At 35.8% G+C, this 18,046-nt stretch overlaps 1 protein-coding gene across 1 annotated transcript; it reads right to left on the minus strand.

Annotated features, from left to right (window-relative positions):
- Positions 1–2,432: 2,432 nt before the first annotated feature.
- Positions 2,433–4,688, minus strand: LOC134750316 (uncharacterized). The gene is made up of 2 exons (XM_063685480.1): positions 4,357–4,688; positions 2,433–3,176 (listed from the first exon to the last, which is right to left on the minus strand). The coding sequence occupies exons 1-2, from the start codon at positions 4,537–4,539 to the stop codon at positions 2,433–2,435; spliced, it is 927 nt and encodes a 308-aa protein (XP_063541550.1). The 5' UTR covers positions 4,540–4,688.
- Positions 4,689–18,046: the final 13,358 nt, after the last annotated feature.

The following is an 18,046-nucleotide window of genomic DNA, read 5'->3' on the forward strand; positions in this document are numbered from 1 at the left end:
AGGCAAAAGTTCGTCTTTGATACTTACAATTATATATCTGCAATAACCAATCCTTTCTTCGTAGAATGAAATAAAAATAGTAGTTCTTTAATATAAAATGTAAAATTGTTGTTTTATAACAAAAGTGATTTTATTGGGCAAGAAATAGAGCTCAGTGTGTCAAGGATCAGAAGCTATGAATTAAAATACTAGCTATGAATTGACTTACTTGACTTACTTACTTCCTATATCCCCTTGCTTAGGGCGACCACGCTTCCGCTTTCCTTGGGGATTCATGTCTAGGGCTTGCCTCGGGATGTGATTCGGGTCCCTTCGGAGCGTGTGGCCGATCCAGTTCATAATTATTATGATAAAGATAAAAGATAAAGATAAAAGACATTTATTCGTGACGATCACAACACAAGTACGAACATGTACAGACAACAACAGCAAGAAAAGAAGAGATCATCAAGTGTGCATCACGAAATGGACCCAACTCAGCATAATACTAGCTATAAAGCCAGCGCTGGTCTTCCGTAGGGCCCATTCGGTGATGCCACGACAGATAACACACAAAGATACATATTAAAACATTACAAAGCTACACACAAAGAATACCTAATTATATACAAACATATTAACCAAACCAAAAAAATATACATGAAGAGCACAAACAAAAATAAAAAAACAAGTATACAAGAAAAAAAAAAAGAAAAACATTCAAGAAACAAACAAACAAATCCATAGACAATTAATAATTATGAATGCGACCATACCATCTGTCAAAAACCAGCTTGCACCTGCTAGCGCCAGCGGCTACTGGCAAAACTAAAACTGCCGTATGAACGTTTTGTAATACTTTTTCATCAAACGTACAACGTCAATGGGTGAATTCTCATTTGTCTCCGCCCCAAATGATCACCACATATAAATTTCTGGTGTGCTTCTTGATATCAATCGCTTCTCGCACGACTCGAGGATAATAATGGCGTTCAATCAACCAATCGGTAGGTATAAAAAACCTATTTGATATTTTTAATCTAACAACTCCATATAATATCCCCAATCAGGACAATTGCGTTCATCGACCAGTAGGTTAAACGTAAAATTTTACCCATACGCGTTCTTAAATAATTTAAAACAGATTTGAAACATTGCATATAATCCTGTGCGTGATATTCCATGTGTATTAAAAAATGCTTTACTTGCTGAGACAACGGCCTCCTAGACCCGGTGACTGCCTATGAAGTACAAGGTCCCGGTTCGAATCCTGGTAAGGACATATTTATGTGTGTTTATCACAGATATATTTGTTCCTGGATTATGGACTAGTAACTCAACGAGACTTGGTTTGATGTCGTATTTTTTCCGCCTATAATAAAGAGCTCTTAAAAATGTGTCATCAAAATAAAAAATCGCCCACTTACTATTATTTCTAGCCATACTGTGATAAATGTTTTAACCATTAATTTTATTAACATAGGTAAATTTTCTCTTAGGTATCATTAGTATAATAAAATTAAGTAATGTAAGATTTCAGCTTTATGCTTTTATCACGTTACTTGCTCAAAACTCCAAAATAAAATAAAGCTTTCCAAGAATTGTCAAGAAATCAAGAGAAATGTGTAAACATATTTTCCTACATTAATATTCCGTGCCGGTACGCAGCGAGAGAAATTGCCTTCGAAATTTACTTACTATATACGAGCTCTTATTTGCTTTTGTTAATGTGCTCGGAATGAGGGCATAGGAATATGTGACATACTTTTAAGTAAGTGAAATTAATATTAAAAAAGTATTAAATGTAATAATATGAAAGTGGATATAATAAGATAGAGCGGTACTGTCATAGTATATTTTGTAACCCCAGTAAATTCACTGCCATCTATCGACACACCTTAAAACTAAAAATGAAGATATATAAAAATACGATAAAATGTGGATAAATGATTTTGACCCATGTTCTTTCACTGATATGCGTTAAAATTGTCAAATAACAAACGAAACCGTCAACGCCATCTATACGACAGTAGGCCAAAGCTAGTAGCGCCCTCTGATCGAGGATCAAATTTTCTTGATTTTCGAGGCACGTTTTTTCCTTAAACTGTATCCATCTATTACGGAGTTATATCTATCTTTGATAATACTTATATAACAAGTAAAACATTTTAAAAATTGTGGCCATGCATCTTTAGTTTTCATACATGTATAAAGTGTATCTGTACTCCGTTTTGTCGCATATACCCAATATAAATCATAACAAACTGCAAAATTACATAGATACGCACCAAGCAAATTCAAATATTACTGATTAAAAGTTAAGTTTTAACTTTTTTTAATATCATTAATAAATTTAATAATATTATTCTGTCGTTTGTGGAAGTGTTACTGTTTAGTAAATAAAAAAAACCGTTTCATTTCATTTATTTATTCTATAACTGACATCACAGAAGTTAGCTAAAAAACTTATGGTATAAAGCAGATCCTTTCTCTCTTAATTTTCGTATAATGTTTCCAGGCGCCGCCAGTATATTTGGAAAATAATGTTCTTCGTGTGGTTCATTATAAAATTCGGTACTATGCACATAATTAAAAACATCATCTTTGATTTTATCTACATTATCTTTTACTTTAAAAATACCAAAAGGTATTCTATGAATGTTTATGTTTTGAATTACAGGTTTCTTATCTTTATCATCATCAAATTCAGCATTCACGTGAAATATATTTATTGAACTCTTTCTTGGGACATTACCTTTATTCTTCTTATTTTCGTTGATACTTGTGGCATTATTCAAAGGTAATTTAATAGTGAAATTAGTTACTATGGGCTTATAAGTTACAATGTTTGGTATATCATCAACAATTTCTGTAACTTCATAACCAGGTTTATCATCTATAGGTTTGTCTGTAAGTATGTATGTTACTTCTTCTTCATTACCAGTAGCTTCATCGGTATTTGATAGAGCTTTATTACTCTCAGGATCCTCATGTACAAGTTGTTTTAACCATTTAATTGTCGAAATTTCACCTGGTTCGTCTTTTGCATATTTGTATGAAGTAGCTTGAGTTTTATCTGTTGGGGCGTTTTCTACTTTATCCAATGTTGGATCATCGTATTCGTAATCTTCGTATTCGTCATGTTTGTAGTAATCTTGTTCTGCAACAACCGTTGAAGATACTTTTGTCAAAATTGTCTGAAAATAAACGAAGATACCTAGTCATTATATGTTTTATGATGTGTGTGTACATTTTTGAATTTATTTAGGGTTTTAGATTTAATTTAGTAGGTTTATTTGTTCATATGTTATTTTATATGTTTATCATGTATAGGTAGTTATACCTATTTAATTTATGAAATAAAGTAGAATTTTACTCACGTCATTATAAAATATTTCTATAGATTTATACTTAATTTAAATGTTAATGAAATGCTAAGTTTTAGGATGATTTAGTGATGAGTAGGTAAACTTGTCCTGTATAAGCAGTGACTCCCCGTTTTTATTTTAATCATAAAACATTTCTGGGAAATAGATAACAAAAAAACTTTCGAAAGATATAATTGATTATTTACTGAACATTATAAAAACTCTTAATATAAAATACCCGAGGAGGTATTTTACACAAATACTCGTACTTAAACAATTTTTTCGAAAAAATAAGGAGAATTGGCTAGTTTAGTACACTGTTATAGTATAGTCGTTGCTGAAAGCAATTTAACCTACAAGAGTTTTAATAAAGTCCATCTTAGGTATTAACTTTGCACCAATTTGAACAGAAAAAATTGAGTAGAGAAAGATGTTTAAAAAAAAATTGACATTAATAATATCATAGCCACACTTTGCCATTGCAAATGCTATGCAGAGTTAGCTTGGTCTGACTACTGTATGTGTTAATATAGCACTAAGTAATTAAACAATAGGTACCTACTGTTATTAAATTGTAAAACAGGACTTAATTGCGTATTTAAGTTTTAAGATTTACCTCCGACGTTTCGAGGACGGCGTTGTCCCCGTGGACGTCGGAGGTAATACATTGCTGTTTGATCAATTTCAAAAATTAATTGCACTGTGTTAGTTACTCGTATGGCTAAATTAAAATAGTCTTTTAAAATTATTTCATAGCATTAAAAGCTGTTATCAAAAATACTCGCATTACTTATTATACTTCTAAACAGATCTGTTAATAAAAATTTGTAAAACTTATAACAAAAAAATCTATAACCACAAATCTTTTAAATTTAAAACGTAATTTTACAAGAATTTTCCATATTTTTAACGAGATTATAAAGTAAAGAAAGTTTCATCAAAACTTCTCATCACACCTATTTAGTAATTATTTACTAACAACACTAAACTAACTAAAACAAAAACTCACCATCAACAAAAACCATTTAAAAAACATGTTCTTCACGTGCACTGACCACAAAGCCACCGATTTAACTGGTAAGCTAAACCCAATTACTTTACAATGGCGATAAAAAGTAAAAAAACCCGCAGTTTTTATCAATACACTATAAATTAGGCCGTTTCTCTTCGCCGTACGAATACTATTTGGCATTTATTGAGTAGGCTTTAATAATGACAGGCTAATTAGAACGTACACTGACTTAAGAATGATATTTGAAACATGTATAGGTACTTATCGTGCGTCTCGCCCTCGCCAATACATGTACGGACAATTACGAGCGAACTAAATAGCATGATTTAAGTATCATTCATGTCCGCGTAGGTTCGAAATGACCCGTAGACTGTATATTCTGTATAATGAGTCAGTAGAGTGAGTAACGCGTGAGAATTGCAGGATGTCCTTTTTGTAATACTCTTTGTCTGTTCGTTATATCCTTAATAAGGTCAAGGTTATCGTGGCGTCAAGTAAATCGGGAGCTAGTTTCCATACAAACTTTTAAAATCTGCATTCGTATCTTAATTATACTTATTGAGTTTTGGAGGTGCTTTGACTATTTTTCAATAGGGGATATTACTGCAATGTTCTGCCACCGGAGTGCAAGACTAAGCCTTTTTAGTAAACCATAGAGTAACTTATACATACTGTACCTTTAACAGGTTTTTGACAAGTTTTCAGAGATACCTAATAAAAATATGACATTGATGCATCAAGGCGGTTTGCTTACAGAGGACCTGCCGGGAAACGCGAATCCGAAAATTCGCTATCTGCCTCTTTATCGCTCGAATATGTAAGAGAAAGAATATTCATATAAAAGGTGGGCATCATAAGATTTTTTCTCTTTCACTCTTATAAATTTCGGTATTTCGCCATCGCCTCCTACCTGTGATGCCACCCGGTCGGTGATAAGGACAAAGCATGGCACTATTTGATCTTTCCTCTTATAGGAATCGGAATAAGACTATCTTTCTCAATCAAAGAGTGTCAGGCCCTTGTGTCCAAAACGGGGTCCCTTTGTTTGACATAATTATTGAAAGTCATAACGTAATGATTGTCATATTATCATTGGTCATAATTCTGAAACCGTTAACTTTTCAGGATTTTCCTCAGGTTATCCTATAGATAGGTTAGGTTTGTTTTATGGCAATCCTGAAAAGTTACGCTTTTCTGAGAAAAACCAAATTATGACTAACGAAAATGTGGACAAACAATACATTATGACTTAAAACTATATGGGAAACAATAGAGACCCGTCCAAAACTATTATGTATGTATGTATGTATGTATAAACTCTTTATACAGTACAAAGACATAGAACACAAATATGGCACAGAAATAGGCAGTACAAAGGCGAACTTATCCCTTTAAGGGATTTCTTCCAGTTAACCTTTGAGTAGATGAGAATTGATGAAGAACGGTAGACAAATATAGCACTGCGTACAATAGACTAGAGGAAAGTCAATAAATTTATAAAAGAGGGCGAAAATAAATAAAATAAGATAAAAATTTGAAGTAACAGTATAACATTACTAACTATTAATACTTTTTTAATGACGCTCCGTGACTAATTGACGTCACCCTGTGATGTGACTGAGGCCGTGCAGTGGCAATGACGAATGACAAAAAACTGGCCAAGTGGGAGTAGGAACTGTGCTTTTATGGTTCTGTACCTATGATGTCTATTTAGTATTTAGAGTTCCGTATCGAAAGGGTAAAAATGGGACCCTATCACTAAGCTGTCCGTCTGTCTGTCCGTCCGTCTGTCACCAGGCTGTATCTCATGAACCGTGATAGCTGGACAGATGAAATTTTCACAGATGATGTATTTCTGTTGCTGCTATTGAATTAAAATTGAAATTGAATTGAAATTGAAATTAAAATATCTTTATTTAGAACTTGACGTGCATAGGGTTAGGTCATACAATAACTTAATCTAGAGTTAGTATTACAAATAATTACACTTAACGACACGACGCTTTTCGAGAGCAAATGCACAATGTTACTAAAATAATACCCGAATCATTTGTAGATCACATTTTTAGAGTTTTAATAATTTTTAGGGTTCCGTACCCAAAGGGTAAAAACTGGACCCTATTACTAAGACTCCACTCTCCTTCCGTCTGTCACCAGGCTGTATCTTATGAACCGTGATAGCTAGACAGTTGAAATTTTCACAGATGATGTATTTCTGTTGCCGCTATAACAACAAATACTAAAAACGGAATAAATATTTAAGTGGGGTTCCCATACCTACAACAAACGTGTTTGTTTGCCATTTTTTGGGTAATGATACGGAACCCTTCGTGCGCGAGTCCGACTCGCACTTGGCCGGTTTTTTAGTGTATGATATCCATTTCAGTTTATAAGTTTATATATGGTAGTGTGACTACTTAAAAATCACATCAAAATATTTCATAAAAATAATTTGATTTGTTCCCGTCATTTTTAGATTTTTTTTTTAAGGAGGCCAATAAGCAGACAAATCGTCTTATGGTAAGCAACTACCGTTGCCCATGGTCGCCTGTAATACCAGAGAGGTTGCATGTGCGTTGTCGGCCTTTAAAATGGGAGTAAGTTATTTTCTTGAAGGTTTGAAGGTCGTACCTGTACCGTTGTTGTTCCTAATATATATCGTATTAACCTTTTCGACGCCGTGTCAAACACAAAAGCTATCATTTGGACGCCACGTCACCGAAATGTCAAAACTGAAATTGAACTTTTTGCACATGCACGTAGGTCTATGTTGGTCTGTGGTCTTTGACCGATTAATCCGTCTTTGGCGTCCAAAAGGTAAAAAAAATCTCAATTTCTCCAGGATCCTATTACCAGTACTGCAGTTTGATTTGTCAAACAAAAGAAGGATTTTCTAAATCGGCATAACTGATTTCAAAAACAAAACTTCCGTGAGACACACACGTGAGACATATTAAACATATTAATAACGGGTCACTCACGTATTTTAAGTCGAAAAACGCTCGACATGTTTCACTCCGTACCGAGTAGCGTCATCAGGAGCTTGCGTTGACGGTGACGGACCGGCGCAGACGCCGACTCCTGATGACGCTCCTCGGTACGGAGTGAAACATGTCAAACATTTTTCGACTTAAAATACATGTGACCCGATCCGAGATTAACACCTAGAAAAGTTCCCGTCAAGTTCCTACTTTTTGAAGTAAGTAAAACCAACACTGCTGTTTGCCGTTTTGCGTGTAACATTATGTAGATAGCCATGCTTTCCATCTGTGTGACACCACAAGCCAATAGCCATAGATATCACTTTACCAAGCAATCGCTTCACTTCGTAGAATAGCCTTTAGAACAGAATAAGTAATAGTATTATCATATAGAACGGCCACGCACCGCCCCGCCCCGACTCGAATTACCTCGCTCCGCGACACCACCGCCGTCTGCCGGCCGCTCAGTACTATTTTTAAGCAACTTACTCACACATAATGACGCATGACGCGTGTACAGACGTGCCGTTCACACATAGAAATGCAAGTGATTTTTAATATATAGCGTGTCCGCCCTGTGCCTTTAGACTCTGCGTCAGATAAATTTAAGACATGTATTTTTCATAAAATAATTACACATTCACTTACAATGAGAAACATCTACTGACAATTAGGACATGTAGTCGTTTTATAATAGAAATAGCCGATAACTGTCATTTTTGGGCTAGTTTCTTAAATAACCTCTAAACTATTTATTTTAAAATTACAAAATATATATATGTATTTGAGATTCTCCACATGAGCTCTTTCATTTGACATTAACACGATATAGTTTGAAAACCTTTATTTTTTAATTTTCTCATTTACCCCTAAAAGTGGCCCACGTGTTTAAAATTCAATTGTTTACGTTACATGTCCGCCTTTGGGTTACAAACTTACATTTGCCGTGTACCAAATTTCAGCTAATTTGTTCCAGTACTTTTGGAGAAAATGGGCTGTGAAAGACGGACAGACAGAGAGACGCACGAGTGATCCTATAAGGGTTCTGTTTTTTTCCTTTTGAGGTACGGAACCCTTAAAAGTACAGACAGCAATAAATGTGTGTTACCAAACCATTTTTTGACAGTAACTGGTTGCATCAAGATTTATGCTACACCTAGTCTAGTAGGTAAATGATCTATATCTCGCTTGTGTATGTGCAGCGGCGGTCAAGGCTGTCCTATCGGTTATCTATTATCAATACACCCGCTTTGATCGGAAATATAGGTACCAATGTACCTATATTTGGTACCGCATTTGTTAGATTATTCACCCGACTGTGTCCCGAATATGTAAACGTCGTCATAATAGTAATGTAAGCAGGGAAACATTCAATGAATGAAAAAATCGCGAGGGAATCGAAGATTTTGTGTGCTTAAATTTTCCTGGGCGATTTTTGCCTTAACACAAGTCTTTGTTCAAACAAACCAACGTGTTTTTGTTTGTTGTTTGTTTGTTGTTGTTGTCGTGAAAACCTTCAAAGGTTTTCACGACAATGACCCGATGGGCGTTGAGGGTCAGAAACTTAAATTTAACACATATTAAATCACATCTTAATCGGGTCTATCGCGATTTGCTTGGACGTCAGAAGCCGCGACCGCGACCAGTGAAACCTGTGTCGAAACGTCGGTAACTAAAGGTAACAAAATAAATTCGCGATGGACCTCATTATAAATGTGATTTAATATGTAATTCAGAGCGCGAAGGTTTTAAATGTTATATTGAATTTTACAACAGCATTCGGCCACTATTGAATTATAGTTAAACCAAGATTAAGTCTGTAACGATTTTTATAGTACACGCAGTGCAAGTGTTATTTTAAACGTCAAACTTGTATGAAATTATGACGTATAAATAACACTTGCACTGCGTATGCTATCAAAATCGTTGCACTTTTCTAGAAAAAAACCATGCGATCCTTAGATACAGATTCAGATTCAGATTTTTTTATTTATAAACATACATTAAATACAGTTTACACGTCAATATCTTATAACTAAGTTGATATAATTTATAACTAAGTGTTGCATATTATTTATTTACATGTTCACAATTGCAGAACCAACAGTAACAGTAAGTAGGGCTTTATACACAAATTACACATGGTAACAGTAGGCGTAAAATATAATACAAAATTTATAAGTGGGTGTAACGATCTCTTTGCAGAAACTCGTTAGTACTATAGCATGCTAATTCGATGAGCATGTTTTTAAGCTTTTTGGAAAATATGGCATCGCTAGGCGAATTTTTAATGTCCACAGGGACACGGTTGTATAGGTTAGGTCCGACAACATCGAGCATCGCGCGGGCCTTTGCCAGTCTTCGGCGAGGTGGTACTAGAAGGTGTTGTCTGCCTAGCCTTTTATCTTTGTCGCTGTAAGTTTTATAATTGTGTAGGTTAGTCCGAACATATTTACAGGCAGTGAAGATTTATTTAATGTTTTTTTTTTTTTAAAGATACACTTATATAATATAAGGCGGAATATAGCAATTAAATGGGCTAATAGATTCGATCCTTATTCTTGCTTAGTATGGCAGTATTATTGTCATTAATTCAAAATATTGCTCGTGTAAAAGTAAAGGCGTTAAATTAAAACAGGTTCTTTGCACCAATCGAATTAGTGCCACTCGCGTTCCAGGGTTAGCCAACTAACTCGATGTTAACCGTTTAACCCTACAGTTACCCGTACAGTTTAACCCCGTATAAAGTACCGTCTGTCACCGTTAAAGCGTTCGCTAAATTTTATTGTAGAGGAATAATGTAGAACTCTGCTGCGTGACGTTGATCAGTCTATTAACTGTGGTTAGTGCAACTGGCCCTAAAGCTTGGAAAAGAATATGTCAAAGTTCATTGTGTTAGTGTTGACCATTTGCACGGGGACAAAAATCGACGATAACGCACTGCTAGGAAAAAATATGAATTTTTGCTGATTAATTTAAGCCACTATTTAAGAGACTGAATTGTCTAATACGTCGAATTTAATCGAATTTAAACTGTTGTACTAACCACTACCGTTATACTAACGTTAAATAATTTCACGCTTTAGACTTACTTGTTTTAGTCACTCGCGCGACATGTTTTGGAGTCTAGTAGTTAGTAGTATTAAACATATAAATAACGGGTCACTCACGTCACATAACATACACGCCACGTCACGTCACATGTCGAGCGTTTTCGACTTAAAATACGTGAGTGACCCGTTCCGTTATTAATATGTTTAATATGTCTGTGTCTCACGGAAGTTTTGTTAGTTAGTAGTAGTTTTAATGTCTAATACTTAGCTAATGTTTCCAATAAACACCAAGGCAGCGCTACAGACACACACATAGCCAATATTATAAACCGATAGGACATTAAACAACGGACAAAGTGTCTTCTTATTAATTAATTATCACACCCGAAATTATAAATCACCTTATTCCTGCTCGAATACTTTTCAAATTTCGAGTCTACGCATTGCTATTAGAGTTGTATTTACAGGAACTAAGTTTATACTCAAATTTGTGTCACATGAATTCAAAAACAGCTTAAGTAACAAAGCGTTAAATATATGTATACACTTACTACATTTTGAAACAAAGGAAATACCAATTGTGTCTCTTACTCGTACTCGGCAGCGTATGTGACAAAGAGGTATACATACACTTACGACATTTTGGAAGAAAGGATCTGTGAATTTAAAAACAAGGCGGTTCCCTGAGCCAGAAGGCGAAAAATCTCCTTACATGATCATGTTTTTCTAAGAGGGGTTGATATTAGTAGACGTGGAAAAAATATATGTAGTTCTTGACTATATTATCTTTAATAACATAGCTTCTGATACACGAATTATGACACTTCGCTCGATACAATTAATTGCCAAAGTAACCTCTAACTCGGACTTTTAATCCAACTTTACTCGCTTATTTATTATGTGATAATATAAACAAAAAAAGAAGAAAAAACAATCTTAACTTAAATAGTAATTTCATAGCTTTCGAATTTCGATATTGTAAGGTAACGTTTTTTAAAATAAATAGAAATCGACAAAATTCGATCAAAATTGACACTTGGCGTGCATTATCTTTCCCGTTCTTTCTTGCGAAATGTGACAGTAACAGCGGCAAACCGAGGGAACGGCCTTAAGTGACAAAGCAATCAGTACGTACTTAAAATGTTTTGGAAGGAAAATTTTGGCTTATTTTGGAAATAGGTCACCTTGCGATAGCCTTTTGTCTGAGAATTGAGACAATTATCCGACTGTAAATTAATCAAATTAGTTGATTATCTCATTTGATTTAATTCATTGAACTATGGCTTAAGGTGGCGTTCGGATGGCGACTGCAACAGCGTTACTGGTGTAATGTAGGTAAAAGTACCGGACGGACGGATGGACGGACAAAAAATTTAAGTGATCCTATAAGGGTTCCGTTTTTTTTTTCTTTTTTTTTCCTAACGATGTACGGAACTCTAAACGTAGTTTAACCCTTAAATGCATGATTTTAAATTTTTGGTTGGAATTTTTTTTAAGCTTATGTCATCATGCTTGTGTAAGCTTTTTTCTGTTGAATCTGTAAGCTGTTCCAATGCTTTGTATACATTTGGCAACAATATGTATTTAAGGGTTAAAGATATACCCGGGTTCAAGGACATACCGCGGACGGATTTGAAAGCTCGAATCGCGAAAGCACAAAGAGAAATAGAGTTGACATCATTGCCACAATGCCAATTTAATTTGTCAAGGAAATTGACAGTGCCATCACCCGTTTCCTCCGTTTTACAATTAGCTGTCCTTGACAGTAATTAGTGTGCACTGTGCACAAACAATCTCTCATCCTAAACGTATACACGGTGTAAAAAAGTGGAAAAATTATTGCCTTGGGTGAGACTTGAACTCACGGCCTCTGTGAAAATTTCAACTCTGTTTTTTGCAATGAGGTTAAAAATGGCCCACAACCGTTTCCAATTTTCACCGATGGAAACACCTTACCCTTCAATATCATTTACATAACTTAACCCGCAACTTTTTCAGTCTCGTTTATCGCCTGAAGCTTAAAAACAAGGCCACGCCATTTAACACCGTACCGCGTCGCCATGGCAACGTACCGGCGCGCGCATCAGTCTATACCCAGCTTAAAGAGAGACCAGACGTCTCGCGTTCCAAATATAAACAAAAACACATCGTTTTAACGGCATTTTTCAAATTTCGAATGTGATTGGAATTGTTAAAGACGTGTGTGGTATGGACGCGAGTTTGTGAGTGTGTGACGTGTAATGTGTAACGGATGGCAGAGGATGTCAACCGTGGTGGTTCGGTATGTATTTAAGTCGATGGAGCTTTTTATATGTAACTTTGGGAATGAAGCTTTACAATGAGAGGATTCAAGTAAACTACACCTTTTTAATGTTGGAAAATCAGTATAAGTAGGTATAACACTAATAGTCTAAAGGTACTGTTCGGATTCAGATTACACCAGCTGCTGCTGCATTAAATTTGACGTTTCGTACAGTAATGCAGTCGACAGCATTACTGCAGCAGTATTGCAGCGCGTTATTGCTGCCATGGTTACCAGCACAATTCGACACTGGGTTACCGGTTTAACCGGTAAATCCCGGTTTAGTGTCCCGGTCTACGTCTACGTTTTTAGGGTTCCGTACCCAAAGGGTAAAAACGGGACCCTATACTAGACTCTGGTGTCCGTCTGTCCGTCTGTCCGTCTGTCACCAGGCTGTATCTCATGAACCGTGATAGCTAGACAGTTGAAATTTTCACAGATGATGTATTTCTGTTGCCGCTATAACAACAAATACTAACATAAATATTTAAATGGGGCTCCCATACAACAAACGTGATTTTTTTGCTGTTTTTTCCGTAATGGTACGGAACCCTTCGTGCGCGAGTTTTTGTTTTGTCATTTTATAGTGTCATTTTGAGCACTACCTTTTGTTTCTAAATAGTTAGTTTTTTTGTTATTTATTCTTGCTGATCTAAGGTTGTCTGGAAGACTTAAAGCGATGAGAACGCCTGTGTGATTTTTTTTCTTTCTGGTTCAATAAATTATATTTTACTTATTCTTTTATTCATATACTTTGGCAACAAATAGTTCGTAATTTCGGCGCTCTATATTTCTTGACATGTTTACTTACGTACTAACAAACACACTCATTTATTATTCTATTCGGCCTATTCATTACTTACGTACTCATATTTACTCATACTTTATTGGTAATATAAATTACAGGTCAGGCTTACATGACTAATAAATTAAATGTTAAATACCGTTAAGTACCGTGAGTACGGTTCGCGGGGAGAGTTTGGTTATGAATGGGGTGAGAAGGTTTGAAAGGGGGACGAACTGGGTTTTTAGGGCTACTGCTACAAAAATAATGTATTCCAATTTAAAATGGAGCTATAGTAATACTCATAATTAAAAAAAAAAGATCCAACAAATTTCCAAAATCACCTTTGTATGAAAACCCATCTCACCCCAATTACGAGGGACTACGGGGTGAGGTGGTTTTTCCTGTTTATCGTCTAAGTTATGAAATGGAACTACCCAAAATAAAATAAAAACTTAAATACAAACGTCTGGGACACTTATTGTATACACCATTCAGTTTGCATATGTAAAAATTAAATGTTATCGAGGTTTGAATGTCAGTTTTGCTTCTACTCACCCCATTTTACGGTATTACTTATTATGTGCTATAATTATGTGTTTATTCTCTTACATAAGAGATACCTAACAACCGTTTGGTTCGATTCTAATCTAAATGTAATATTCGTGTTTATGTATTAATTAGTAATTAGTTAATCAATGTGTTCTTTGTATGAGTTCACTAGTTTTGTATGAGAGTGCGATCGCTTGTAATTATTTTTGCACAAAGGCTATTAATATGAAATTTGCTTCTGAGAATGTGTAGTTGATAGTTAATGTTATTATTGATCGAACTCGGTTCAGTACCTGAAAAGGAAAAAACCGGCCAAGTGCGAGTCGGACTCACGCTGGACATACTTTTTAGTATTTGTTGTTATAGCGGCAACAGAAATACATCATCTGTGAAAATTTCAACTGTAGCTATCACGGTTCATGAGATACAGCCTGGTGACAGACAGACAGACGGACAGCGGAGTCTTGGTAATAGGGTCCCGTTTTTACCCTTTGGGTACGGAACCCTAAAAATCAAACAAAAAGATACGGCCGTTTATGCCGCATAAAAAAACGTGTTAATTATTTCGCCACTCTCAAGGGAATCAAAATTATAGGGTACTTCCCGTTGACATAGAACTATGAAATTTGGTAAGTAATATTGTCTTATACCACAAGTACGAGGAAAAATATGAAACTATACAATTTTTAAAAATTAAATGCAAAACAAATAAGTTTAATTTGTAGGGAACCCTCGGTGGGCGAGTTTGACTCGCACTGGTTTGTTTTATTAAATGTATTTTTTATTTTATTTCGGGCATTTTCTATGAAAAGGGACCTTATTGTCGATGGCGCTTACGCCGCACAGCGTCGCGCGGTATTGTATTTATATCGGAGCATCGTTTATAATGGCGTAAGCGCCATCGACAATAAGGTCCCTTTTTATAGAAAATACCACATTTTTGCTGTGGTCAGATCCCTCCGCTGCCTATATCACTATGATATTCGTCAGGTGACAACCAAAACACTTATTACTAACCAACCTTATTAAGGTACTTACGGTTCACTATGGCTAGGTATGAATAGGTATGAGTAGTGGCAATTAGCGAGAGTTTTAGTTGTCACCTGACATGCAGGGCTGACATCATGTTTTCTACGTTTCGGTTGAAGTCTGCCCTTGCAAATATGTGGCTTTTCATCGGAGAGGGGCTGTATTTTGCCGTTCCCGGGAACGGCACAACTCTAGTCTTTATGCTTCATGTGCTTGACCTTTCCATCTTAAAAGATTGATGCGCACAAAAAAACCTTTCAACGTATTTTTATTATAAAAGTTTGAAAGTCCTTTGTCGAAGTTCAGTTAAAATTCTAAATATAAATCCATAAACATCTTAATATATTTCCTCACAGAAAAGCAATTTAAGGTTCTGTTCTTGTAAAAAAGAAAAACAAAATGAAAATTCCTGTAAAGTTTTTATTAAAGCTTATTTTACATATTTGGTGGTTCATCATCATCACCATTTTAGCCTTCAGGTGCCTACTGCTGAGCATAGGCCTTTCTTCGTGTACGCCACTTATCCCGGTCCTGGGCTAGTCTCATCCAAAAGTGCCCCCCGATTTTTCGAACGTCATCCACCCAACGAGCCAACGGACGCTAGCCGCTTCTTTCATCCGAAAGCGGCCACCAATCCGTCAACATTTTGGTCCACCTGCCATCAATCTGCTAGGCAACGTGTCCTGCCCAACTCCATTTAAGCTTGGTAATGACGTCACCCACGTCTCGCACCTTGATGCGGCGTCGGATCTCGACATTCCTCAATCGGTCTTGAAGTTTGATGCCGAAGGAGGAAGGGGAGGTTTGAGTTTGTTTGATTTGGTGGTTAAAATTACGTAAACAATGCAAATTACATTTTAAAACAAACACAATTTAACTTCATTTTAAAAACAATATAATCTAAATTCTATTCAGATATTATTAAGTATACAAAGGTAAAGGAAAATTTAAATGTCACCGATTTCGAAACTTTTAGCGCTACGAAATTCTCAATTTCCTTTATAAATTAAATATCAACAAGAAAACTTGTCCCCGAAGATTTAATGAAATCGCTAAATTAAAACTTAGGTATCATCTAAAGTACAGTCCGCTATGTCGATTCCTAAGTGGATTTTTTTTATACAAGATGACTTTAACTAGACTTATATTGACCGGGATATAGACCGTGATTATCTTTAAGAATATAAACATATTAATAACGGGTCACTCACGTATTTTAAGTCGAAAAACGCTCGACATGTCGCTCCTCGGTACGGAGTCCGCGCGGACCACTATTAAACGCTCCCTGAACTTACTAAGTACATATTGGTCCGGTGCGGAGCAATCCACGCGGACGGTCCGTGACACTAAAATCAGCCTTAGATGGTGGGCAGTCCTTAACTGTGCGTTTCTGCAGAAACTTTCTGCCTCACACAGCTAAACTGTGGAATGAACTGTCGCCTGCGGTATTTCCGGACCGATATGCCGATCCAATCAGCCATCCGTTTGCTCGTTTACCACCTATATCATAAAAAAGTGACATAAATGGTTTCATATTAACTCCCAGAACTGAACCAGAAGAGTATTTGCAACAGCACATGCACTATCCAGTGACCTTAATTTTCAGCTCGCCCATTTTAGTTTTTAGCTGCATTGGATAAGTTTAGATTAAATCTAGCCGCCGGCTGCAATCTGTGGCATAAACCAGTTAGCGAACGTGGACAATAGTGAAACGGAAGCAGTCAGCTTAAAAACACTAGGTTACTATAACTGCACCCCAGGGAAAAGTTATGTAGTCCGAAAATAAAACTATGAAAACGGATTATATCGCGTATATTGTAGGGTTGGAGCCGGCGTAGGTTTTATCGCGTTTATATATATATCTTTACTTGAAAATAATTGTAGTGTATAACTAGCCTTATGAACCGATTTTGCATGTACAACCAGCCTTAAAGTTTATAGTCTATGATTGTTCATTATTTTAGTATGTGGGTATTTTTGCACTTTGTAATTTTTCCTCAGTCACCCGTTGACCACGAACGCTGTAAAGGGTTCGAAACGTCGGGATGTATTATAAATTCAATATACGCGATATAATCCGTTTTCATAGTTTTATTTCATGAGTAACTATCGCGGTAACCGAAGACAATATTATGTAGTCCGGTTTAGTGGCAAATGTATGAACTTACACTAATCAATGTGTAAACAGAGGCCCCAATGTGAAGTCCAGTCCCAGTTATCCCGTAGTAACCTTTCCCGTATTGACCTAAACTGAAAGGTCATGTTATCAACCTACTATCTCTTATTTCTGCAAATATACTAAGAAAATACTGATAATCACGAACTTCCCAACATTCGCCTGTTGACAAATGACTTGTTTTCACCCCAAAGCTCAATAAATGCTTTATTATTCATCAAACTTATTTCAAATGCCAGGACGACTTCATCACTGAGAAAAACAAACAAATAAACACTACCTGTTATCGCTTGTTCTGTATCTTTTTGTAGAAATAATATAGATGTTTTATCTAGAGAGAAGTGTTGTGTCTAGACAATCAGAACTATTAGTTTTCTTTGTGGCGTCTGAGCAGCAACAATAAAGATTAAACTAACGTAGGGTAAGCTGGTTTAAGAGCACGCATCCGATAAGAGTACGTTACACCAAAATCCACAAAGCTGTTTAGGATACACTGATACACGTCGTATTCGTATTGTCGTATTTTGAAGTGAACGGCGGTTAACCTTTTCGACGCCGTGTCAAATACAAAAGGAGTCATCCCGACTCTTTTACAGTTTATAAAACAAAGTCCCCCGCCGCGTCTGTGAATGAATGAATGAATGAATGAAAATATTTATTTCAGACACCAGGTGTCCATATTTTTGTCTACAAGACTATATTAGTACTTAACAATAAAACATAATACTATAAAACTATATAAAAATAAACGTTAATGTTAGTAGAACACATAATGCTCATTAGATCGAACATGCATTGACATCCAGTGAG

The sequence above is a fragment of the Cydia strobilella genome, chromosome 19 (assembly GCF_947568885.1).
Source record: "Cydia strobilella chromosome 19, ilCydStro3.1, whole genome shotgun sequence".
Lineage (NCBI taxonomy): Eukaryota > Metazoa > Arthropoda > Insecta > Lepidoptera > Tortricidae > Cydia > Cydia strobilella.